Source organism: Anopheles darlingi, chromosome 2 (assembly GCF_943734745.1).
Source record: "Anopheles darlingi chromosome 2, idAnoDarlMG_H_01, whole genome shotgun sequence".
NCBI classification, from domain to species: domain Eukaryota; kingdom Metazoa; phylum Arthropoda; class Insecta; order Diptera; family Culicidae; genus Anopheles; species Anopheles darlingi.
The window spans coordinates 26,656,903-26,681,902 of NC_064874.1; the positions used below are offsets into that span (position 1 = coordinate 26,656,903).

Here is a 25,000-nt window from a genome sequence, read left to right on the forward strand (position 1 = left end):
GAAACATGACCAACAACAAGATAGCTGGTAGGGACGGATTAGTGTTTATTATCGCAATTAGTCTCATTAGTCGCCATTAGTTCGTATCTGCCTCTACGAATCAATGTACCAGGTTTTTGCATCAGTATTTGCAAGCATAAAAAAAATAAAGTAACTTTAAAAAATAACAGAAGCTATGGGTAAAATCCAAAAGCGATACTCAAATGGACCCATACAGATGTTATTGTTAAAGTTCTGGTCAATGGCATCGTACAAGCCACTCTAATCAAAAAGTGTATATAATTTGAGAACTTTCTGGCAAAATAATGTTGGCTTCAATCAACCAACTATGTTCATAAATAGTGCTCAAGATTTAAATTTAGTATCTCGAATGTCGCATCATCGTGCTAATTCTTGCAGATGAGTTCGCAAAAAGTTTGCAAAGTTTACAGCCTAAACAGATTGTTAAGAAGATCCTCTAAACAAAAACATGCCAAAACCCCAATTAAGACGTCAGATAAATCATTTATCAATCATCCTATGTACCCTTTAACATAAATTCCGAACTACATCGCCCGCGCCTTCGCGAAGGAGAGCAAAACTACAAATCATCGTTAGCTCTTGGAAGCCTATCGACCAACGTTAAAACTAACCAGCTCCAATACGTTTTGCTTCCTTTAGGAAACTTGAAACCCACATACAAATTGCCAAAGTCTAACGGTCCCTCTCTGCTTGTCTCGTAACAAGCTACGCCACGTAATGGAGCTCACCAAACCGTGAAAGCTGGGTACGATAACACGCACGCCACCGGTACCGGTACCGGTGATTGAGTTATTCTCTCTCCGAGAACCTCGCCCTCGCTTGTCGTCAAATTAGTGTATTTGCTTGGCAAACAAGAGCAGCAGAAGAGAGAAAAAAGAAAGGCGCGTTGCGTTCGTCAATTTTTCCAACAAACAATTTCGGCACCCGCATCGTGACATGCTGCTGGATGCTGGATGGAACGACGTGAACATACCGGCCAGAAACATGATCGGTCGCTTCAGTCAAAGTCAATCGACCGTGCACTAGAGATCGAACGCCGAGCGGAAGCCGCCATGATTGCCTCCCATCTATTCACTGGCCTGTGGCTGGTTCTGGTGCTGGTGACTACCAGTGAACTCGACGAGTGTTCCGCTGCCGACAACAACGCCACCGCCGGCCCGGAGGTCCCACCGGTACTCACCGAGAGGTCGCGTGTTTTATCGCGCAAAAAGCGCTTCTTGCTGTTTCCCCCGGGGGCTAATTTTATCGTAAGTATATCTCGCGCTCTCAGATCAATCGGCTGCTCATGGTCCCACTCCCAGGTTACCATATCCGGTGGCAAGGGATTGCTGTTTCTGACGCCCCGCGGCTACAATCTGGTGGCCGAGATGGATATGTATCATCCACTGCCGGACTATCTGTATCATGCGACCTCCCTACGGCTCGGTACCGTTGCCAGGTATCCGGATGAAACAACGCCAACCCCAAGCACCACGACACCCCGTCAAGTACCACTACCACTCGCACCCACGGATCACCATACCGTCCTTTCGAACCAGGAAGTCGAACAGTATCTCAGCGACCATCCGGATACCTGGATACCACCGGGATGGAATGCGCAAGAGCGCACCGGGTGGAATGGTCCCCCGGTCACCAGTCAACAACCAGTACGAACAACGTACCAATCGTGGAAGAGTAAACTCTGGGAAACGACGGGTACCGATCGGTTGTACTATCACAATCCATCCATCAGACGTTTACGGTCCCCGAGAGGTACGGTACTCACCAAGGACAACCGCGACAACGCCAACGCCAACGACGACGACGAACTGTCATTCTGGGCACCGGAGAGCGACAACCAGGTCAAGCTGAACATAAGTCATCAGCTGGGATGGGAACATTTCCATCACTATCGTGACCGGAGAAGCCTCTACGACCACCTGGAGAGCACGGTGTCAAGTTTGTAAGCTTTCGACAAACCCTCTATTCCCTCTCTTTTTGTTCAATTCACCCCACGAGTGCCTTGATTTTCCAAACAGCTTCGGATTCCACATGAAGGAGTGTCTGCTGCGTTCGATCTGTGAAGCGCGCAATCTGTTGCCACCGAAAGGGCGCTCGATGACGGTGGACATACTGCGAGTCATCTTTACGTAAGGCATTCATCCTTAAGGGACATTACACATCCGAACTTACGTCGGTCGTTACCTAAAGTGCATTTTCCTTTTACTTTTCTATTTCTTCGATTGATGGCCTTTAGCTATCCACTGCGAGAGGAACTGTCCGATGAGTACAGCCAGATGATGCGCCTTGAGCGGCCCAACTGTCACCAGCTGTTTGCGGAACGGTGTCCGCTGAGTTTGCTGCAGCTTGCACTGTTTGGCAAGTTCGAACCGTAATTTGTAGCCCGAAAACAAACATTCTCCAGTGTCGCGAGAGAGTATTTCGTGAAATGTACATCAACTAGAAGGTCGCACCGCGGAAACGCCATCGTGGACTTACCTGTTCAACCCACACGTTCGTCGTCATAATTTGATTTTTGAGATTCTGAAAAGAAACGAAACGGAACGAGGAAAATAGAAGAGAAAGAAAGATTAGAATGTGAATTTCGAGCCTCTCCGGGGTTTAGGTTGTGTTGTGTAAGGTTCTGGTAAGTTTGTGGATTGTATCGAAAATATAGCGACGACGATCCCAACGGGTCTCGTATTTCCTTTTCAGATTGTATGGACAACGGTAGAAAGAAGAAGGTGACGTTGGTGGTGGTGGATGATGATCAGGAAAATTTCTTTATAATTCACTTCCCACAATCCATTAGCATACAAATTGACGAAGTCAAATTCGAAACCGAAGAAGAATGTTCGCAAGAATGCGAGGCACGAGACGGGATTCCAATCATGGCAAGGAAGGGGTGGTAGAAGTCGCATCGGCCCTTTGGCTGTAAATCAATCTGTAAACTACTGCTCCCGCTGCTGTTGCTGCTGCTGTTGATAACCCCAAAAGAGGAGCAAAAGTGGACGGACCGTGGGGACGTGCTCCATCGCAATCCCAAGTTTCGTTCCGGGATCGAGTTCGAGATTCTGAACCGGAACCTTCAACCGGCCAGACGACCCAGCCGTGGAGACGACCGTAACCGTTGACCAACGAGCAAAAGGCTTAATTTATTCGGATCTTCAGGATCGATCCATTCCGTCCGTTGGCTGAAAATGTGGGGAAAACTCATACCATACATCTTCGTTGAGGAGTTATACATTCAACTCAAGGAAAGGTGAGCCGGATGAATTGGACAGTAGTAATGTTCGGAAAAATTCGAGAATCAAAAGAAGGAGAAACGGATTTCCTCTGGAAAGCGGCGTACGGGCCAGGACAACATTCGTCATTCGTTTGTGCTTGCAATAGAATGTGCACAAAACAATGGTTGATTGTCACGAAGACGAAACCATTGTAGGCATAGTTTCATGCACTTTGCTTGAGTTTTGTCGGATTAAATTGTTAAGGGATACAGTGGAAGGGAAGGAAGGAAGGAAGGGGATATACAAATTGAATATTCAAACATGTGACTTATCCGGAAAACCGATTTCCAGGTAAGGCATTCAATCAAACTTTTGCGGACTCCCAGGCCCCGCGCAAAGTTCCTAGGGATGTTTTGAAGTTATAACAAATACTTCTCTCGCTGTATTCAGAGGATATTGCTTTGCCAGTTGAAGGACTGAGGTTGAGTTCGTTTCGTTTTATGTGGAGCATGAGATCAACATTGTTGTCATGCATTTGTTGTACAACAATTTGTACTTGTGAACGAGTTTCTTTAGCAAACTATTGCGTCTCTACAGTAACTGTTGCTTGTTGAGAAATGCTTGTTCTTTATTCAAGTTCAAGATGCTAACAACTGTGATATAGCTGAGATTCGGACACATTATTGCAGAATACTCGCTTGAGCGAAATAGTTGGTCGTCACTGAGGCCTTTTCCCTGTAACCCTCAGTTTGCGCAAAATATGCAATTTGCAGCAGAACAAGAAAAAAGCGACAGAAACCAAGTAACACTTTACGGAATGATGCGATCTATTTACAATCTGAAAACTGTAATAAAGGCAGACAACCCCCTGTCCGGGTATCGGGCACAACCCCAAAAGCGCCAGAATGCCTCGATCACTCATGGCTTCCGTGGCCATGGCCACCGGAGCGGCCATTTCAAAGCAACCAGGAAAGGCTGCGGGCTACGGGCTTCATGCTCGTAAATTACTTTTATGTATGCACCCACATCAAAACCCATACCATCTTGGGCCCCGTGACCGGAGGGCACCCCTCTCCCCGGCCAACCAACCGACAAAGTGCGCCATCAAATGGTTTGAAAGATTTTTCGATTTTTTATGGATACACACACTTTACCATTCATCGCGACGAGCGGCGCGTCCGCGGAAAAAGGGCAATCTGTTGTTGGGTCGAATCTCCATTTGCAGTGCGCTTTCCCGCAACCCCTCGGCGCAACATTATGATCGGCAGGCATCAGCTTTTGTGGTCACCCGAGAACAAGCGAGTGAGGAGTAAAGAGAGAAATGGTTTCGTTCGTTCCGTTCCACGGACCACGGACCATCGCTGGACCGACAACGATCAACGACCAGCCCCCAGGAATCGATTTGCAAATCAAATCACCCCGAAGGAAGGTTTTAAAAATTTACAAGCCACCGGCCGGTCCACTATCGGTGTGCCAGGATGCTACCTACAACAGACCATCCATAGCCCGTCAGCCAGCCAGCTAGCCAACATGCCAAAAGCGAAAATGGAGCCAAAAGGGAAAAAACGGAGAACATCTACTTCGGCAGCTGGAAGCAGGAAGTAATAAACGATGGCCAGCGAGCGAGCAGCATGACAATGACGATGGCGAACGTTATCAAGCGGGAAGGCGGCATGCTGTCCTGTGGGATTTACAATTTATCTGCCCACCAGATGTTGACCACTGGCCACCACCAACAGCACCACCACCACCAACACAGCGGCCATCGAGCGAGAACTCGTTAAACGTCGCATCATAAATCGACCAAACGTCGTCGTCGTCGTCGTCCAGCGTCCTGCGCTGTGCACTCCCGGCACAAGCCTGCCAAAGAGCGAGGTTTTTGCTCTCTGTTTTGCTCGCTTTTATTATCAATCAGCAGATTTACTGTGCGCCACCAGCACCCCAGAAAGAGACCCCAGAAGGCGGTTGTGTCTTCAAAAATGTCGCCTTTAACGCCGGCAGAGGCATTGTCTTGACTCTCGAGAAGCGCTACCCGCCGGGGGGGGGGGGGGGGGGGGGGGTAAATGCGTTTTACCAGCAATCAATCTAAATAGCAAAAGTAGATAAGCTTAACGCACGCCAGCGCCAATGGAAGAATGCGTTGTCCACAAACTGAATCCCACTGTTGTTGTTCGCGATCTGTGTTCTCTCTCTCTCGTGAAACTCTCATTCCATCCATTATCAACCGATGGCCATCGGTTGGTAAGGGCTGTTCAGAATATCCGGGGGCGGGGGTGGCGAACTTCAACATTTCACTTACCCATCCCCGTACCAAGAGAGATGGATTCTCTTGACCGAACTTCAGATACTGCCTTCAACTTCAACAACAGCGTCGAGTTGTTCGGTGAGTAAGCTGTTATGACTGTAACGTATACAGTCCTCGATCCTCGTCAATCCATCTTATCTCCGATGTGGCGATTCATCCGCAGGACGCATCCTTCCAAAGCTCAAGGCCAGGGTTAGAAGCGCTCGAGATGCTCTCCGCCTCCAGCTAGCTGGAGCTGGAGCAAATGGGCGGAGAAAAAGGCAAAAGTTGCTCCCGTGTCCGGTTCCGTGGTGTCGGTGTTCAACCTGTCAAATGGTCCATCCGATGGCGAAAACTCTCTCAACCCAAAAAACACGAGAGCAAGATAGAGAGCAAGAGAGCAAGAGAGGGAGAGAGCAAGCGAGAGAATGTTGCACGAGTGGAGCGTAATTATTTTTAATGTCCGTGTACTTAAAGAGGAAACTTTTCCGTTTCCTTAATTAATTACTCGTTTCACTTAATGAGCGCAGCAGCAGCCCCAGCACCAGCGTACGGTGATCCTGTGCTGCTGCTGCTGCTGCTGACCATAAGACTGACCGCGAACGGCGAAGAAGTGACCGCTGCTGGTCGAGATGAGCAGGACAGATGGCCAGAAAACCTTCATCATTCCATGCAAAACCGCACCGCACGTCTCGCAGTGACGCCATTTTCCACTGGTTTCACTGTAGCTGGCGAAAAATGTATCCACCATTTTTTATTCGCCATATTAAAAGTGCGATCAAGCAAACAAATGCGCGTTCCCGGAAATACGATTACGGACCGGACTCGACATCGATCGACGACGACGGCATTTAAAGGCGACGGAACGCAGCAGCATCTGTTTGAACCACAATCCATCGCGTAGCAGCTTCCATCGCGTGTTTTGGTGCTCACAAAGGGGGGGCATTTCCGTGAGGAATCTACTGCCTCCTCATCCCCGCCATTCCGGGTAAAGCTAAATTACGCTAATGATGATGAATCACTGGCAGCTTCCTCGTGGCTGGCGGTAGCGCCCTGGAAATGCCTCCTCCTTCCGTTTTGCGCGCACTGACACGCAGCAACGGGGCTTTGAGTAATGAAACTCACGATATCCTGGGCTTGACGCTCGGCCAGATGTTTGGCAGTTTTGGAGGTTTTGGACTCGGAGTTGCCGGGCATTGGCCGGATGTATTGGATGTATTGGGAATGGGGTATGCCAAGGCGCAAGGGGTGGGATGGCGGGGGCAACTTACCACATCAATCAGCTGCGAGAGTCGTAGACCCATTTTGACTGTGAGACGATCGGAGTTGTTGCCCACGGGCCGTATCAGTCGGTTGTAGTTGCTCAGCAGGTCGTCATATAAACGCTTTGAATCAGGGTTGGCCAGGCCGGTAGCAAACTGTAACGCTATGAACACAGCCGTGAGTAGCACGCTCCCCATCTTAGGCCAGGTCCACCCCTAGAATGCAGAAGAAGAAGTAGAAGAAGAAGAAGAAGGATAACGGTTAGTGATGCTATTGGTATTTATGAATTACATCTATTTATGATTTACATGTGTTTTGAATTTAAATGATGAAATGTCGTTGATGTTTTAAACGTTGATGTTGTTGATCCTTGAACTTTTTTAACATTTAATGAAAAGCCTATTTTTTCACTTTTGAAATGGCATGCAAAATTTACAAAAACTATTAAAAAAACTTCATTGGCACATCTTCTCAAATCAAATATTGTGCCATATAAAAGTATTTGTCTACTGTTTATATTACTATATGTTTTATATTTATTTATTTCACTATTTTTTTGCAGCAACAATCTTCGTGGAGATGTATTTTCCTGCATTTTTAAATCATATTTTAACAAATAAGATGGTTTTTGGTATCTTATTTATCTTTAACTAAAAAAAAGATAATATAAAATCGAAAATCCACGATGTTTTTAGCTTGAAATAACTTAAGGCAAGCCAGTAAATCTAATAAAAAAAACTCCTGCAACACAAAACGCCAAAAATTGCCTCATAAACCAATTATCCAGCTGAACTACCACCAAAAAGGTAGCTATCACAATGCCCATTACTAAAACCATCGCATTGTTTCAATTACCGAACCCGTTCCCAACTAATGCCAACTCGCCAGGCATCAATAGATCAATCTGCAAATCCCATTAATCGGTTCCAAAATGGTTGTTTCCGAAAATTTCACGAAATGAACATGCACCTGGTGGTGGTGGTGGCGATGGTGATAGTGGTGTCATGCGTGGGATGATGCTGCAAACTGGAATTCAATTTCTCCCGGCGCTCACACCACGGCCACCGTCGGTCCATGGTCTCGTGATCGGTGAAGAAGCATAAACCATTTCCCAGCAAAGGGGGCCCACCCCCCCCCCCCCCCCCCCCCCCGATGGGGACCACCAATCATTAGCACCCAATTGAGATAGCATCGACAATGGCGATGGGCCTCGCTCGCTCGCTTGCTCGTTGGGGATGCTTATGCTGCCTGACCGCAGCATATTTCGTTTATCATGCCCACATGCACGGTCGAAGCCACACCGGCCTAGCATCCCAGCTGGGGTCAACGATCTCCACTGTAAAACCGCGCATTTACGAAACCAATAAACACGTTCCGCACGCTGATTTATGTGTGTGTGCCGTGTGTGTGTGTGTGTGAGAGAGAGAGAGATGAAATCGTGTGAATGGAGGCCGACTGGGGAGGTAATTAAATCAAATGGCTAAAGTGTACTTTGCTCATCGTTTGGCTTTAGTCGTTCGAAAAACTGCCGCAGCATCAGCATCGTACTCGTTTCATTACAAACCCAGCCCAGTTCAGCCCAGCCCAGCATACCACATATCTCTTCCTCCCATCCCAAGGGAGGGGAGGGGGAAGAATGTATCCCTTGCACACACACACACACGGACGCGCGCGCCACTAATTCATTTGCACAACTGCACACGTTCCTCTCGTATGCGATTTCGGTTGGAACCGAAGCATACCGCAACAGATAATTATTTATTCCATGCATAATCCACCAATTTATGCATCAACGTTAGGATACCAGCAGCACTCTTTCCCATCCACCACCACCCCTCTCTCTCTGTCCCTCGCATCCCCCATCGAGCATCGGAAAAGCATCGTTAATTTCGCACCCGCTTCGCTGGAGATTTGCATGCCTGCCGCTGGTGAGGGTAGGGGAAAGGGTAGGGGGGAAAAGGAGGAGCACTGGATTCGCCGAACGTTCCAACGTTGGCACGCATTCGTTGGCAGTATCTCGCACATTCAGCTTTTTAGGGTGTGGCGCGCGCGCGCTTCGATGAAACACGACTCGAGGCATGTGGTAGTGCGATGTACGGAGCGGAAACGAAATTTCTGTGCAAAGACACCATCCTCGAGGAGGAGAAGGAACGGTAGGAGTGTGGGCCCTTAGGGGTGACAATTTGGCATACAAAGAAGTACGTGTAGGAAGACGAGTTGTGCAGCACTCGTTCACGGCTCACGGCGAGTGCGCTCGGCTCGACTCACACTCAACGGGAACACCCAGAGGATGCTGGCGCTAGTTGCCAGTCACATTTCACCAAAAACCCTTAGAACGAGGAGCCCCTTCGTACACTTCCCCTGGCAGACAGGCACGCTGGCAGGCAGTTCCTGTAATTGCTACGCAAATTTATTCTCATTAGAAACGGATCCCAGCCATTGGACAGCGATTCGGCTTCGGCGCTTTGCTAGTCTGGCAACGGCAGTGTACCAGCACCAGCAACGACGACGACGACGACGACAATGTCAGGCGAATTGGCGCATTTTAAGCTCCGTTTCCGAAAATTACGGGCGTGCTCGGCATGCACGTTTACGTGTTTCGTATAATGTTACACACGAGTTACACACCCCGCCGTTCGCTGGTCTTCTTCCATCAATTAGCAGCAGAAAAATGGTCTGACACATTAGAACATTGATGTTCCCGATGTTCCGTCTGTGGTTCAGCAGAAAATGGTGAGGATGATCAAGAAACTCGAGTTTCGAAGGTTTAGAGATCTCCAACTCCGGCGACGGATGCTGTACGGCTTCTTGTGACTCGATGAGCTCGAGAACTGATAAGCGATCAGAGCAGCAAGATTACCAGGAATACAACGTTGCGTTAAACAGGTTCTGTTAAACAACTGCACACCCAACTGGAATGGCCAGCAATCTGGCAAAGGATGCTTGCTCTCAATATTCTACAAAGTAATACCAGAAAATGGGCATCAACTTTGCCAACATTGTCGACGAATTGTAACGAACGCATCGTTTTAAAACACTTGCCACCGTTGAAACTCGAAACCCCTTCAATTTCAATAATGGTCCAGCGATCTAACCTGTCAGGACCTGTTACCACAGCAGCGCAGGTTCGACGTTTGACGAGCCCCAGCACAGATCCAACCCAGCCTGCCTCTGGTCACTTCCGTATTCTATCCGGGGCTATGAGATGGAATACTTCAATAAATTTTCATTTTCTTGTCTGACGTTTGCGGTTCGATGCTGCAGCTGCAACAGACACAATGTTGTGGACCGGATCCGGCCCGGTCCGACTCGAGGAAGCGTAGGAATCTATTGGACGAAGAGCAATCGCTTGGCAATGGATCGAAACGAAATGGTGGACGAATGTTCTCTTAAAAAAAAACAAAAAAAAAAGAAAACAATTTTCGACCATCGCGTGTCTGTTCCGACAATTGACAAACGAGGACGAACGTCCGCCGCACAACCGGGGCGTCAATGAAATGCAACAAGTGTCCTCCACGCCGAAAAATGCCACAAAATTCAGCCCGTCACCGTTCGACGAGCGAGGGTGATTGAGTGAAAATTCATACCCTCCAGCGGAGGACACACACACACATACACCCGTACCCATCTCTGGAAGGATTCCTGGGTTGAAATAGGGACCCGCTCCCGAGTCCCGTGTTCCGTCGAGTTTCCATTGTTTGGCTGCCGACGGTGGCTACTTGTTGCTGAAGGTGACGAGTTGAGGTTTTTGATGATTTTCCACATTTGCACCCAGGCCACTACGCCAACCCCAACCTGTCGCAGGATTGACGCTGTCACACACACACACACTCGCTCTCTTTACACCACATGATGGCAGCGCACGATGGTTGCTGCTGCTGCTGCTAGCGACAGAGAGCACCTTAATGGTGTGAAAAATTTATTGGATGATGGATAATATTGATTCCGGGTCGTTTCACTCGGAACATGAAAGCCCCACATACCTCACCCACTCCACGCTCGCCGGTTGTCCTGAACCGGTTGTGGGGATAATAAAGCTTAGCACCCTGTTATTGAAATGTTTTCCTTCCTGCATGGCTGCAGCACCGCAACACTTTGTAATGCGCATTAGCTTGTGTGTGTGTGTAATGTGCAGGAAGAAAAGGATGAAAAAAGGATTGCTTCGCAAAAAAAAACACACACACACACAAAATGGCATCCCATTTTGTGGCACATTAACTAAATAGACCGACGGACCGACGGACCGACGGTGGTCTTTGCGAAAGAACTACAAGACTTAATCCACTAAACCTCGTCAGCGGCACACACACACACACTCGGATGTGTTGTTCCTGTCCCGTGTTGTAGCTAATCTGCACCGAAAAGCTTTATGGCCGCAGCACGGCACAAAGTTGTCCGAGGAGCCCAGCAAACACCGGCCGAACGAACGGACCACGGACGTCGTCGTCGCCGTCGCCACGCAGTGTCGTCCTCTGTCATCTTTGACAGCTCCTTCATCGCGCTCAGCGGTTCGCCGGCAGCAAACAACGGCTTCTAGGGGCTTCCAGTGGCACAAAAGGTATGGCCCACCATAATGCCTGTCAAATATCATTTACTATTCAACAAATCTTAGTATCATCAGGTAGCCGCTACGGCGTTCCGTTCCGTTCCGTTCCCATTTTCGCCCGGGTCCCTTGTAGCATAAAAGCGCACATAATCGCATATTCATAATTAATAATGGCACCGGTAGGCAGGTGGCAGGAAGGGGAAGCGGGAGCTGCGAATACCGGGCCGAACTACTCTGAACGGGCGGAACGACGGGCAAAACGGTCGAATGAAGTACATGTCATGGTTGGTTAGGCACCGCAAACCGAAATTAAGGCAGACAGTAGCGCCGACGCGAGAGTGTTTGCGTAGAGTGACGGGCCCGGATCAGGCCTGGCCTGTCCTGGCATGGCCTGGCTCCTGGCATCAAATACCTCTGGCCGCCAAGACCCTCCAAGAAGGGAGTTGATGTAACAATATTACCGAGCAGAACATTTCCGACAGCCGATCGCGTGGAAGCGAACCCGTGGTGGGGGGGGGGGGAGTTTTCCTCTCCACATCCCCACGTATCTAATCCACGGCTCCGGGCTCCACGAGGAGGCGGAGGAAGGGGGTGAAATATGATGAATCATCATTTTTCCTACGATTAATCGTCGTGCAAACATGACGCTATAGCGCACGAAATGGAAACATTTGGTTGCCGGAAGGAGACGCGCGTCTGTGTAATCGTCGGGGGTTGATGCTGTTCTGCGTCCGAAGCTCATCTCAGGTCTCGGTAATCGGCCGGTCGGTCGGTTGGTTGCTCGCTCGCCTGATTGTGTTGCGAAGCGTTTTGTTTTCGTTTGTTTCGAAGGTTCGGGATATCGATTTCGGTTCCAACTGTGTTCCGTTTCTGATTAAACGGTTCTGGTTTTCGGTGTTGGGTGTGGCTGGCGTGTGGCTGGTTGTGGGTTGGTGGCCGGCTGCTAACGAGCATCGGATTTCTTAAGACAAACAAGACTGCTGCAGTGGCAGTCCCTTTGAATAATGGTTGTGGTGCGGTTCGGTTGCTTTACAAATTGCCGATCAATACTCAGAACAGCATGTTACATAGTTGGGCATTTGTGTTCGGCGCATGTTCTATACTCAATATCAATATCAGACAGCTCGAGAATATGATACTGACAATTTGCACAGATAATGATTTTTTTGGGTGTTCTGTGTTTTCGTTGAATTTTCGTAAGAAACACATAAGGCATAGTTTGCTAACACCTCTCGGAACACTCTTTTCCTTGAGATTTACCAATCTGTGCCACGTCTATGCCTTTTATGGGAAACTACGTTATTGCATTAATTTTTTCGCATTATTTTTAACTATATTTTAGTAAATTGTGAATCTCCCAAGAATACATTTTCTGAAATGGTTGCATCAATAAAAGCAAAACTAAAAGAGCTATAGCTGTTTAAAAAATCGTGCGCCATACATGTCTTAGTGTTTCTCGTTGTTGTAAAACTGTTTTCCCCTTGATCGATGAACCAATGAAAAACTACTCTACGGATCATTTTCCATCATTAAACTATCGGTCTGTACTTTACTTAGGAAGTACTTCCATCAAATTTTGGTATAATTCTTTGATATTATCCTCAAAAAGTTATGTGAAATCTTTTTTAGACTACATCGTTAAATACACTATTTTTTCTCTTCTTTTTTTTATCTGTAAAAACCTTCAAAAATTAATCAATTGAAAAATGTGTAAAAAATATCGACAGGAATTCCTCGACAATTTTTTGTCTGTCAATAGAATATCAATCGATTAATATATCTTATCCAAAGTTTGTCTGGATAGTTTTAAACAGTTTTACCATTACCGTTCGTGAAAAAATTAAATCTTATGGTCTTTTCTTAAAGAAAAATCTCAAAATTGAATTGGATTTTTCTGGCATGAATTGACAATAGCTCCCTCTTTAACAAACACAACGCCAATGCTGGTGACAATGATATTTCTTTTGGGAAACTCAGACAAATAAAATTTAAAACACAAAAACCACAAGACTCCCCTCCCCTGCCTACTGAAGAAAACAATTTCGGACAGGAAAATGGCAAAGCCACAAGCTGGCCATTGGCAAATAATAATAACAATAAAAAGGAGAAACATATTGCGCGCTACACTACCCAAAAGCGAAACCATAATCGAAGAAAAGGTCCGGGCCGTTACAAAGACGCCACGAGTGACAACTGACCAAATAACGTGCGCCTTCCTCGCCGTGTGTGTGTTCGTGCGCGATGGAATGTGTGTTGACCAGTACTGAATGCCAGCCAGCAAGTCAAGTCCATCGACAGCACTAACCAGTACGGTGCTGGCCACGGCCAGTTACACGTGTTTTCCGCCAAGAAACAGCATCCAACTGGTCCGGTGGTGCGGTGCGGAGAACAAATAAAAGTTTCCAAATAGATTTCCCAGGCACAAGCTGTGCCCAAGACAATTTCGGGAACGTTCGGGTTTGTAGCTTGCGCTGGCCAATGACGTTGTGCACCGGACACCGGATCCTCAGCACCCGCGTTCCCAGCGCTCCCCCCGGGAAATGAGTCTCGTTTCGGTGTGTCTGCTGCTCCGAGGTGCTTTGTGAGAAATATTGCTCCACGGGGAGAGTGGCGAACACCCGCCCGGTCACGAGGTCACGAGGTCCCGGTGCCCAAAAGGGACTCCCAGAACGGGATGGAAATGGAAAAAAATGGTTACCTGCCATACGGTTCGGGGTCCGGTCGGAGTGGCCCGAGAACGCGAGACCGTCAGGCGCTTACTCCCAGGGCGCGGCACACAGCACACCCGGTCCCGTGAGCATTTCCCCGTTTCATCCGCTTCGTTTCGTTCGCTTGCACTTGGCTTCGGTGCCAACAATGCTCGGTTGCGCTCATCCAAGCATCATCCCAAGCGTCGCGCGACTACGAAAGGCAGTGCAGCGCCCGGAACCCGTTCGTGCGTGCTACTCGTTAAGCGATCATAAATCATCGACGATGACGACGAGAACGAGGACGTGATCAACCATGCCAGGACTTCAGCCGGGTGGGGCGAAGGTGAAAGTCAGTTTCCGTCTGGAGGGGTCGAAGAAATGCCGAGGGATGAAGGTGCTTGGTGCTGGATGGGAAAGTCATTCCAGCTGTACCACCGCTGCACGTACCCACTAAGTGCCGTCAAGTTTGTTTGACAATTTTGAGTGAAGCAGCGCGTGAAGCCAACTCGAACGTCGAACAATATTTTCCATCACCAGAAAAACACGATTTTCCAATCAAGTCCAGGTCCGTAACCAATCGCGGGAGCAACGCTTCGATGGAGTTGCTGGTGTAATAGTAGTGTGTGTGTGTGTGCGTGTGTAAGTGTGTGTCTCGTTTTTCAGTGTTTAACACAAACCGGAACTCGTTTACTTGACGTTGAACGAATGAAATGTAAATTATAAAATTCATGGAATGCGTTATGAAGTTACATGTAATCACATCACATTCCATGCATCATCATCATCAGCATCATCCTCGGCCTCATCATCGGAGCTGGACTTTTGAATAAGAAACGCATCTCTCCCCCAGAATAAGGGTGCTTCATAGGGGGTGGGTGCGGGGGGGTGGTTGGGTTAACTACAAATTAACTATTATTTATTCATCGGCGATGAGCCCGAAAGTTTTCCCTCATGGCATGGCACATCTCAATGCCTGTGAATGGCAAAAGTCAACAAAATTATGGACCCCACCTGCTAATGGGGAGGGTGGTGTCCTCGATCGTGTGTATGTGTGTGTGTGGTTTCACACCTGGTGGTGATTATCACGGAAAGTCGCAGCTTTTCGGTGGCCTGGTATCGGTCGGGAACTGCGAAGCGTTTGACCAAAATCGATAGCTTATTATGAATTCATTTCCATAATCCCGTAGCCCCGAATTCAATCACTCTTTATCGGTTTCTGGATGAGGTGGAATTGCGCCCGAGAGGTCCTTTCAGACTAAATAGAAAGGCTAGTGAGAAAAGTCGTATCCTTGCTTGGTAGCGCGAGGCATCATCTTCTAGCTAATTGTCGCCCCGCCGCTAGACGATATGTTTAATCGAGAGTTTTGCTGCTTTTTAAACAGCATCCAGAGTGTAGAGTACTGGGGACAAGAGGGAGAGGCTTTCCTCGCTTCCCCAAAGAACCGGTGTTAGACCCGAAGCTTGACAGGTTCCGCACGCGCGTGTTCCATCGCTTCGCGCACCGGAAAAATTAATAATTCAAAGCAACAAGCAGCACTTTCCGAAAGCTCAGCCCCGGGCAGGCGACACAGCAAAGGCACAGAACCCAATGAACTGTAACGAGCGGACACCATCTCTCTCATTCGTTGCCGCTCCCGTACACCCTACGACAAGCCCTCGGCGAAGCATAAAAGTTTCTGCTTCGCAAACTTTCCGAAAAACTCAACAACAAGCAGCAGCTCGGAGGCGCTTCGTGGCGCACTCGCCGCACAATCAGCGAATTGCTTTCATCGTAGAGGTGAACCTCGGTTGGTCCGTCCTGCGGCGGCGTCGCGTGGCGCGAGGGTGAAACTTTTAATGCTCAAGCCATAATTTTGACGGTTACACAATGCCGAGAAGGTTTCCGAAGGGCTACGCGAGGGGAGCAGCTGAAATCACTTGCGTTGGCGCCTGGAGAAAAATGCAGGCGAAGCCAACACCAATGCTGGGCACGAAGGAGAAGAAAATCAGGGGCGAAGGCAGTTGCTTTTCCCCGTACCCTGAACCGTGAGTTTCGATGTCCAGCGAGGGAAGAAACGAGAAAAGTTCTCGTCGACTCGACACAATCGAAACCATGCTTTGCGGGAATGTATTTTTGTATAATTCAATTAGTTTCCAGTTCCCAGTGGCCGGTGGCCAGTCTCCATTGGCAACTCCATCATTCGGCCGTTGTTCATCGCAATGCAAAAGCGTCAGTGAAGCAGAAACGATCCGTATCCAACGATCCAAGCAGCCCATACTGTCCGAATGCAACGCCATTTTCGGTGTTCGCGCAACTATGCGGCAGGCGAGCGAACGAGCAGAAACAACGGAAAGAATGTTGGACATAGTTTCACATTCTACCCCCCCTTTTCTCCCGATTCCACCGTTCGTCGGTGGAACATGCCACAACTCACCACAGCAGCAGCGTTGGCATCAATTTATGTTTTCGGCGGGAGCTAGGCGGAGGAAATTATGAAATTCCTGCCACCGTGCAACGCTTTACATGAGAAATTCCTTCCTTCTGTGGGCCGGTTTCTCGGCGTTGGAATGATTTTAAAGTTGGCCGAGCATAATAAGCTCCAGCAACCCTGCGGATAATCTGGGCGATGTCGATGCGATGGCACCGATGGCGCAGCATCTCTCCGCTTCGCGTGAGTGAGCTTCGGATTCCGCGGAAAGCGTTTGCCACTCCCCCCGCAAGGTGGAAAGGGGCCAAGCTCTCCTACCAACAAGCTCACCAAGCGGGACCATTTTATGCATTTTCCGCAAAATATCGAAAAAGGAGAAAAAATCTCTCGCCTGAACTGTTTTTCCAGCAAAAATCTCTTAACCGTATCGTTTCATCAGAATCATAACATCATAAAGCATCATAAAATATCGGGTTTTGCTTCGTAGGCTCAAAAGTGTAAGCGCTCTTCCGGGGAAAAAGCTCCCTACCGGGTGCTACCGGGCTAACACTTCTCGGAAGCATGCCAGTGGCGGAAGAGAGGGAGAGCAAACAGAGTGTTTCAGAATACGTTCCCCCTTTGCCGAACTTTGGTGCTACGCGCCGTGCAGGGGAGTATGTTGCCCTCCGGTACCTTCGAACCCTAGGCATGAGATGAACTGATTGTAAAAAAAGATCAGAAACCATCGCACATGGATTGAAAGGTTTTTCCACGAAGCACGCACATGATGGTAGCGAGTATGACAAATTGTGTTCCAGCTTGTGATCGCTTCAGAGCAGGGAAGTTGTCAGTAAATCCCAACGGTACCTGCTTTGAGGCCGAGCACACGTACTGGATTCCAAATTGATGTCTAATTTGCATCTTAGTACCCTTTGTTTGCGATATATGTTCTACATTATGTGAAGCTTTTTTGGAGCTAGCAAGAGCATCCATCAACCAGTAGCTGTAGCAAGTAAATCAATAAATTCTACTTTCCCTTGATAGAACGTTATCGTGAGCAGACATTCCCCTTCATTTTGTATACAGAGTAGCGAGAGTTTTGTAAACTTGTATCGTTTGCTTCTGTGGGTTTTTGCTATACAACAGCCCGATGATTATATGTTTTGCAGCGGCTTCAATCCATTCAGGTTGCCACGCCACTTCGGCGTTCGACAAAATGGGAACGGAATTCGAGTGCGTCCAACTGCGACTACCGCGGGCACGTACGCTGGTTGCTGGATGATGTTGAAATTCTTCCCACGGAGCAGAGATTCTGTCACTCGACGGATGCGGGATTTACGCGTACACCTTGTGAACATTAAAACCATCACCCAGTGAAAGCAACAGCTTGGCTTTGGCTGTACCTTTTCGGGGAATTAACCTCGTTTACTACCCCCGAGACTCCCGGGGCAACGGTGCGCCAGGGATGGTTGTTATAAATCATTGCTGCCGGATCCGGCACTGGCACACGAGCGCGTACACACACACACACACACACACACACACACACACACACACACACACATACACACTCATAAATGGGAAAGTTTCGTGATAGTGTCATTAAGACGATCATTAAAGTTAGAAGCCACATGAGCATGGAAGCGCTACACTTATGCGCACTGTTCGGCGTGGCACAGTTTATGAACTTCTTTCTCTGTCTCTCTCTCTTTTACTCTCTTCGTTTCAAAGTTTACAATGAAGAAGCGGCTTCTGGTGGCAATGAAGTTGTTGAGCTCGATTTGAAGAGCCTTTTGTTTTTAGAGGGGAGAGTATTTTGGATTTATCTTTTCCAACCCAGCCATGATGTGAATTCGAATTTTAAACCCTCCGATGAACCTGATGAAACATCGACTCATTATCAGCGAACGTGTGATGCTGTGGCTTGGAACGCAATCCCTCTTTTATAATTCTCAGTTGATCCTCGGTGACCGAGTTCTTGTTTCGCTCAACTTTTATTAACTTTTCTACAACAGCCCGCTCGCTGCTGCTTCCGGGGGAAAACAATTTGTTATGTCTTTCCCCCTTTCCGGAAACGCCAGAACCAAGCACGCCAGATGTTCTCACGTCGGCTCACGGCACTCCAGAACACTCACACCACAAAAACGCTGCCACACCATAGAGAGTGTGGCCTCTCAATTTGAATACTACAAATCAACAACACGCCATGTCTATTGCGCAGTGGTACTACCGACCCCCTCCCAATTCAAAGCTTATGTTTCGGTAGAAACAAAACAAAAACAAAACAAAAAAAATAGAAGAATATCCTCTCAACATCACCCTCACAATCATCGGGGCCATGGGACGAAAGTCAAGTCCGCTGAAGTGCCGGGGCACTACTGGCCCTTGCGGACAAAACCCACCACTTGGAACTCAACTTGGTGCAGCCGCGTGAAGGAGTGGTGCCACTGCAGTGGGGAGCCACTTCGTTACGCTCCGATGGCACCGCTGTCATCCGTCCAATCCATTTTTTTGCGAACCAACCTCCTCCACTCACACAGACACACTGTCCACTCAAAGCCGAAAAAGGAACGGAACGGAACGGAAGCCACCTTCGGAGGGAACACTTCCGTTTGTTTCTGTGGTGGTGTGGTGGCCGCCATCATAGCCCCCATCACGCCTGCCCGTGACACCACCGGTCGGGAATAATAAACCAACATAAGAAGATTATGAGATATTGTCACTGGCATAATAAAGCCTGGGCCCAGGGCCTGGGCCCTAGCATCAAAAGCATCGTCATGAAAACTGCATCTCAGCAACTGGCCGGTTTCCGTAACTGCCGGTGGTTTGGTAGAGGTGGTGGTACCGCTTGCTACGTGCGCATTCGTTGGCTACGTGAGGTCAGAAGCTGTTCCGTTACTTCCGGGCTAATGTTAGTTGCGCTGCTTGCTTCGCCCAAAAAACTCCGTTTCCGCAGTTGCTTTTGTGCGGTTTCCCCCCTCGCAATTCCGGGTGCAACTGGATTGTCAACGGAGACGGTAGAGTGATAGTGTGTTGCTCTCTCTCTCTCTGATGGCCAGGCTTAAAGACAAACGGCAAGATCCTTAATCATAGATGCTTCAAGGGTTTACGAGCGGAACGCTTCAGAAGGCTGCCAGCCAGTACGCTAACATAATAAATCATGCAACGTTGGGACCAAGTGAAGGACGCGTGAAGAAACATTTCATTTCAAACAGAAGCTCGCGAGTAAAGAGGAATGAAACACTTGAGTCGCTCTTCGCAACCGCCAGCCAGAGCGAACCAATTAAAAATGGAAATTCGATTGGACCGAGGATGAAAGTTATGTGATTCGGTTGAACAACCGTGATTTTCCAATTATTTGAGCTTCCTCGCCCTCGATTCATTTCAATCTCCTGGGCGGCATTCCTTTGCGTGCAGCGCACAATATCTCGTTGCCGGCTGCCGGCGATTGTTAATAACAATCATGCTGCAATCATTAATGCCACCTCGTACGCCTTTTTCCCAATCACTGCCAGCTGTTATCGAGCGCTCGGTGGTCGCTTTCGGTCAGGCGAAGCTTCGGAGAGCAAACAAATAGAAGAGAGGGAGGGAGAGAGAGAGACTCGAGAGACCATAACTCTCGTAGCAAAAGCATGAACAAAAGCCATCGAAACGCTTATAATGCTATCACTTTATGATAATGATTAAAATATAAAAATGAAAAGTCAGCCAGTACACTAACGGAGAGAGGCTCACGAGTTGAAGCTTTCACAGCTTGGAACACAGCTGTTCCGACAAGAGCAGCGCACTTTTGGAATATACATTCATTTATCGGTATACCTTTCGAACGCAAATTTGCCAAATATATGGACATGGCATCATGGTCGGCATCATGGTATTTGTACTACTACTACTACTACCGGCATTTCCCGGGCTCGTTGCTGGAGCTAATTACATTATGCCGCTTTGCAAAACATTGGATTTGTGCTTTCAATTTTGCTCCGGTTTCAGACGACAAATCCCTTGCCATTTAAACAGATCAACTTGCCTACGGCAATCCGTATCGGTGGCCGTACCAACCGACCGACCGACGATTGTGCGATCCCTGTGGGAAGCAGGGGAGACGGGTCAACCCATGACACCGTTTGAACTAATTAAAATTCGTCCCACACCCGTAAGTAATGGTGTCGGGTGAACCCGCATCCCTGCATGTTTGATCAACGCTCGGTGCGATGGTTTTCATGAGAGAATGATTGGATGCCCTGATGGTAAAGGGTGATGGCGAGGTAATCCTGTGCGAAACAGGGCAGTAGTACACGTCAAGCGTCAGACAGTTACACTAATAAAATGCATCTGTGCACTGTCAAACACTAGTTTTAATTAAACGACTATCCATCCATCGGATGGTGGCCTGCACTTAGGAAAGGCTTGTCCCTTAGGTTTTCCCCCGAGAGAATTGCTGCTTTAAGGAGAGATGATGCCGAGGGATTAATTTACCGATTATGGACTGATATTTGCAGATTGGAATGTCTCTGTGACACATCAGTTCATCGGTAAATAATAGAACCAAGTGTAGAACCAATTTCTAGTTGCTTTTTTCTGAAATCATTTGTTAGTAAGTTTGAAAATAAAATCCCTAAAGTTGGTACCTTGTTAAGTCAATTTTTTCATCGTAAAACGATGGATTAGCGTGAAAAATAGAATAATCTAATAATCGTTATTCAATAATTAAGATAAATTATTCGCTGGTCCCTCTATCAACGTTTAGCTATCATTATGACAGGCCATTCAAACCCTGAATGTCATTTGGTTGAGGAATTTTCACTACGTTTTTAAACAGTAAATTGTAGCTTAAAATATTTTCCAAATTTATGTATTGTTTAATATATTTTCTGGTAATGATCATTCCTATAATCCTCACCAAATCATATTTATCTCTATTCATTGTAACGAGAATCATTACTTCAATAGCAATTCGATGAACAGCTGCTGAGTCGGTTTCCAACTCATAATGCCACTGCAGTAGCATACAAGCGAATTCTAAGAAGTAGTTACGAGGGAAGCAAACAAACGTGCGAACGCTAATTGGATTATCAGCACGCAGAGATGTTTGCGTCGGTGCGCATTTATCACAATACTTAGGAATGTGTTCATACTTCACATGTAAAGTATTAGCTTAGTGTAGAACAGCAGAGTCGGAATAGTTAGCTAGAGTCAGAATGTACTGAAAGTAGATGTTGCTATATTTCGAAACAGTTATTGCTATATTTGCTCCCAACTCTTGTTTAATATTCCCGAATCAGTTTTTGTACTAACAAGTTTACATACGAAAAGGAAGTGAAAGTTCAACTAATTGACCGGAAATGAAGTAACCAGAAATCATTCATCAGAAATCTGATCAGACTATCGACCAATCGAATGGTCCAGCAGTAAGCAAGCGAAGTCCTGAATGATGCTCATCCAATATACTCGACAGCTGTCACTCGAGGGATATCATTATCCATCACGATTCAATTAGGTTTATAAGCCACCCAGCTCCCCCATCCTTAATGATCCACACTTCACCAACGAGTCGCCAACACAAGTACTGCTATCACTGGCAACTGGCATTTGGTTTTGTTGAAGTATGTTTTTCCCACATTGCCCATAAAATGGGCTCTCAAAACCACCAATACACGTTCCGATTTAACTGACCCAGTTAGGAAAATGTATTTGTCTTTCGTAGCCCGCCCGTAGCAAGAAGAAGAACCCGTTTGGCTCCCCAAGGGACCCCCTCCTGAACCGCCGATTCCTGTCCGTGTTCGTGAGGACCGGAAAAACTCAATTTACTACACGGAGTGAAAAAGATTTATGTTGCGTCAATTAAAACTTCAGCACCTTAAAAACGCAATCCGCCGGCAGCAACCCGGTTCGATGGATATGTCGGGGGCAACGTGGCCCACTAATCCTGGCTGAACCCTCGGTTCTCGGTTCCCACAAATTCGGGCTCGAATTCGTTCGTTCGTTCGTCGGTTCGTTCGTCTGTTTGAATTCCCTGGCGGTGTAAATGTTGCCGAGCGCCCGGGTGAAGGAAACTTTCCGTGTGCTATACACACCACCTACACACCCCACCGACGCATCACGAACCCTGCGCTCAATAGAGCCTGGAGCCTCAGATTCCCCTTCATCCCTTCTTCTTCCTCGGAGCTCGGATCACTCAGTTTTCCCTGCAGGGCCATGAAACGGATTACGTTTTTCTTTAGCTGCTGGTGGCGGAAGTGATGAAAGGGATGTCGGTGGTGGTGGTGGTGGTGGTGGGAAAGTTTATTATCTTTTTTGGGTGAAAATTCGTTTCAAGCTGGCCAAGAAACAAAAGCAAAACGAGAACAAGAGCGAAAAAGGTATCTTATCGGAAGGCCTTCTGGGAGTCTGCAGAGGGTGGGGTGTGGGTGTGCTAGAAGCGAGAGGCGAGAGGTATTCCGCACAACAAACAACATTTTCTTTTCTTTATTTCGCAAAACATACAGCTGCGCTGCTGGTTTCGTTTGGAATTTTCAATGCCTCTGCGGTTCGCAACAACAACAATTCACGCCCTGAAAGGCGCGCCCTCAACCAAACCCTGCGCCCGGGGGGGAATGAGGTGGGGAAGGGAACAAAGAGAACGCAGAGATTACTATCAACCGGTCCGGCCACCGGTCCGATGGATGATCCGTGCCGTTGTTGTACCGCACGTCATTGAATTCCGCGCGCGTGAAAGGTGAGTTCGCTTCCGAGAACCTCTACCTCTACCTTCCTTTCATTTCTTCTCGCTACTCATGCTTTCTTTTCTCGGCAAATTACGGCCAATTGGTCTTGGGGCAGCTACCGTCTGGGCGCGCACAGATGCCGCTAGAATATTGGCGTACATCCGTCGGATGAACGAAGCTTCTTTGAACGTCTTTTTTGTTTGCACCAAACCTTCGCTTCACCCAAAAGGGACCGAAAATCGAAATCAACGCCCCCGCGAGAAGCCGGAAAACAACTTTCTGAGAACCAAATTTTCGCAACCAAAAAATAAAACACCCCGAGCCGACATCTTTTGCTTTGCTGATGCTGCTGCGTACCGTTGGTCAGTTGCGTTGCCTAGGTTCTAGGCGTAGGATCAGTAGGTCATTCATCCGAGCGCCGAAATGCGTTAAAGATCCACAGGAGAGGAGTGTAGGAAAAAAGAATGTTTCACTTGCATCATTCATCTTCTCTTCCAACTTTCTGAGAATAAGGAAGAAAACGAAGCTTTTAAGATGCTCCGATAGGTTTAGATACCGGAGCTGAACGCTGCATGACGTCAGAAGACACCAGACCCGTTCTGGGTCGAGGATTTTTGCAAGATCATCCAGAGCGAGAGAGAGAGAGAATGTTTCTTTCAAGAATTCCAAAACATATTTTCCATACCCTTGAAAAAAGCTCCATCAACGGTTCTAATCAATTGTCAAAATAGCAACTAGAAATCCCTTCGAGCACGAATAAGCTTCCGAACGATAAGCATTCAGTTGCATCCAATCACGCTGAGTAGCCATGTGCATAAGCCGGTGTCCGGGTGTCGCCCAGTGTCCCATGTGGACTGCGGCAACTGGCGTCCACAAAACTCAATCCGAAGCGTCCGAAATCAATAAGTAACGGTTTGGGAAGCATTTTGTCCATTTCCGGAAACCCCAACCCATTTACTCACTAATAATCTCGAGACGACCATTTGGGGACGACATCATGTTGTGTGGTGACGGTTGTACTGATGATGCTACTGCTGCTGCTATTGGAACTCTCCCGAGACAAACCGAGAAATGTGCGGAGTGCGTGTGCCGCGTGGCTCGAGCTACGGCTTCGGAGAGCGGACAATGGCGACGACCGGACGACGGGATCGGTGGCGCTCAAGCTCCCGAAAATCCAATCAGAACAATATTGATCCTTATGAAAAAAATATTGCTCATGAATTATTTACGCAGCATGGGACGCACCAGTGACGGTGCCATGGTGGCGATTCCCCCCCCCCCCCCCCCGGATCCGCATCGCCAACGGTCTCGCGCGCTCTCGTGGATTTATCACATATTTCCCCCCCATTCCGAACCGAGCGACCGACCGACCACAAAGCCGCGCCCGTCATATTGAGTTAGGATGCGGCGCGGTGATTTCCATACGCAGCGCAAAACCATTGTTTGTCCCACCGACGGGGCAGTGCTGGGTGGGATGGAATGGGATGGGGTTTTCGGTTGGAAATTATGTTTCGGAGCAATGCCCTTTCCCACCCGTCGTCCGGAGGGCAGATCGAGCGGAACAAATGTCTGGTGGCCAAGGGGTCTAGCGCTTTTCCTTTTTCGTCGGGCGCACAGCATCGGACGCCATTTCTGCCAACTCATGTGCCCTATTGCGCCTTCGCTGGGAGCGGCGCACCACAAGCTGTCAATTCGATGATGATCGATTGGGTTTCCGGAAGCACTGTTTTCACTTTGTTTTTCCTTCTCGCTAACCAATTTTGGAATGTCTCAATCGTCCGTTTGTTGTGCCTCAAACACAGCACACAAACAATCACAAAACAATCACAAAACAAAAAAAAGTACAACAAATACGAATAACGAGAGCAAAAGAAGGGAAAGAAATGAAACGTAACCGCA

At 47.9% G+C, this 25,000-nt stretch overlaps 1 protein-coding gene across 1 annotated transcript in view; it reads right to left on the reverse strand.

The window, feature by feature from the left end:
* Nucleotides 1-25,000, reverse strand: part of LOC125947940 (acetylcholine receptor subunit alpha-like 1) — a 50,639-nt gene that overhangs the window by 5,111 nt on the left and 20,528 nt on the right. The window contains exons 2-3 of the mRNA XM_049673529.1: nt 6,783-6,989; nt 2,500-2,544 (exon numbers count right to left, since the gene is read on the reverse strand). Coding sequence (XP_049529486.1) covers nt 2,500-2,544; nt 6,783-6,971 — 234 coding nt within the window. The 5' untranslated portion in view covers nt 6,972-6,989. The remainder of the gene's footprint in view (nt 1-2,499; nt 2,545-6,782; nt 6,990-25,000) is intronic.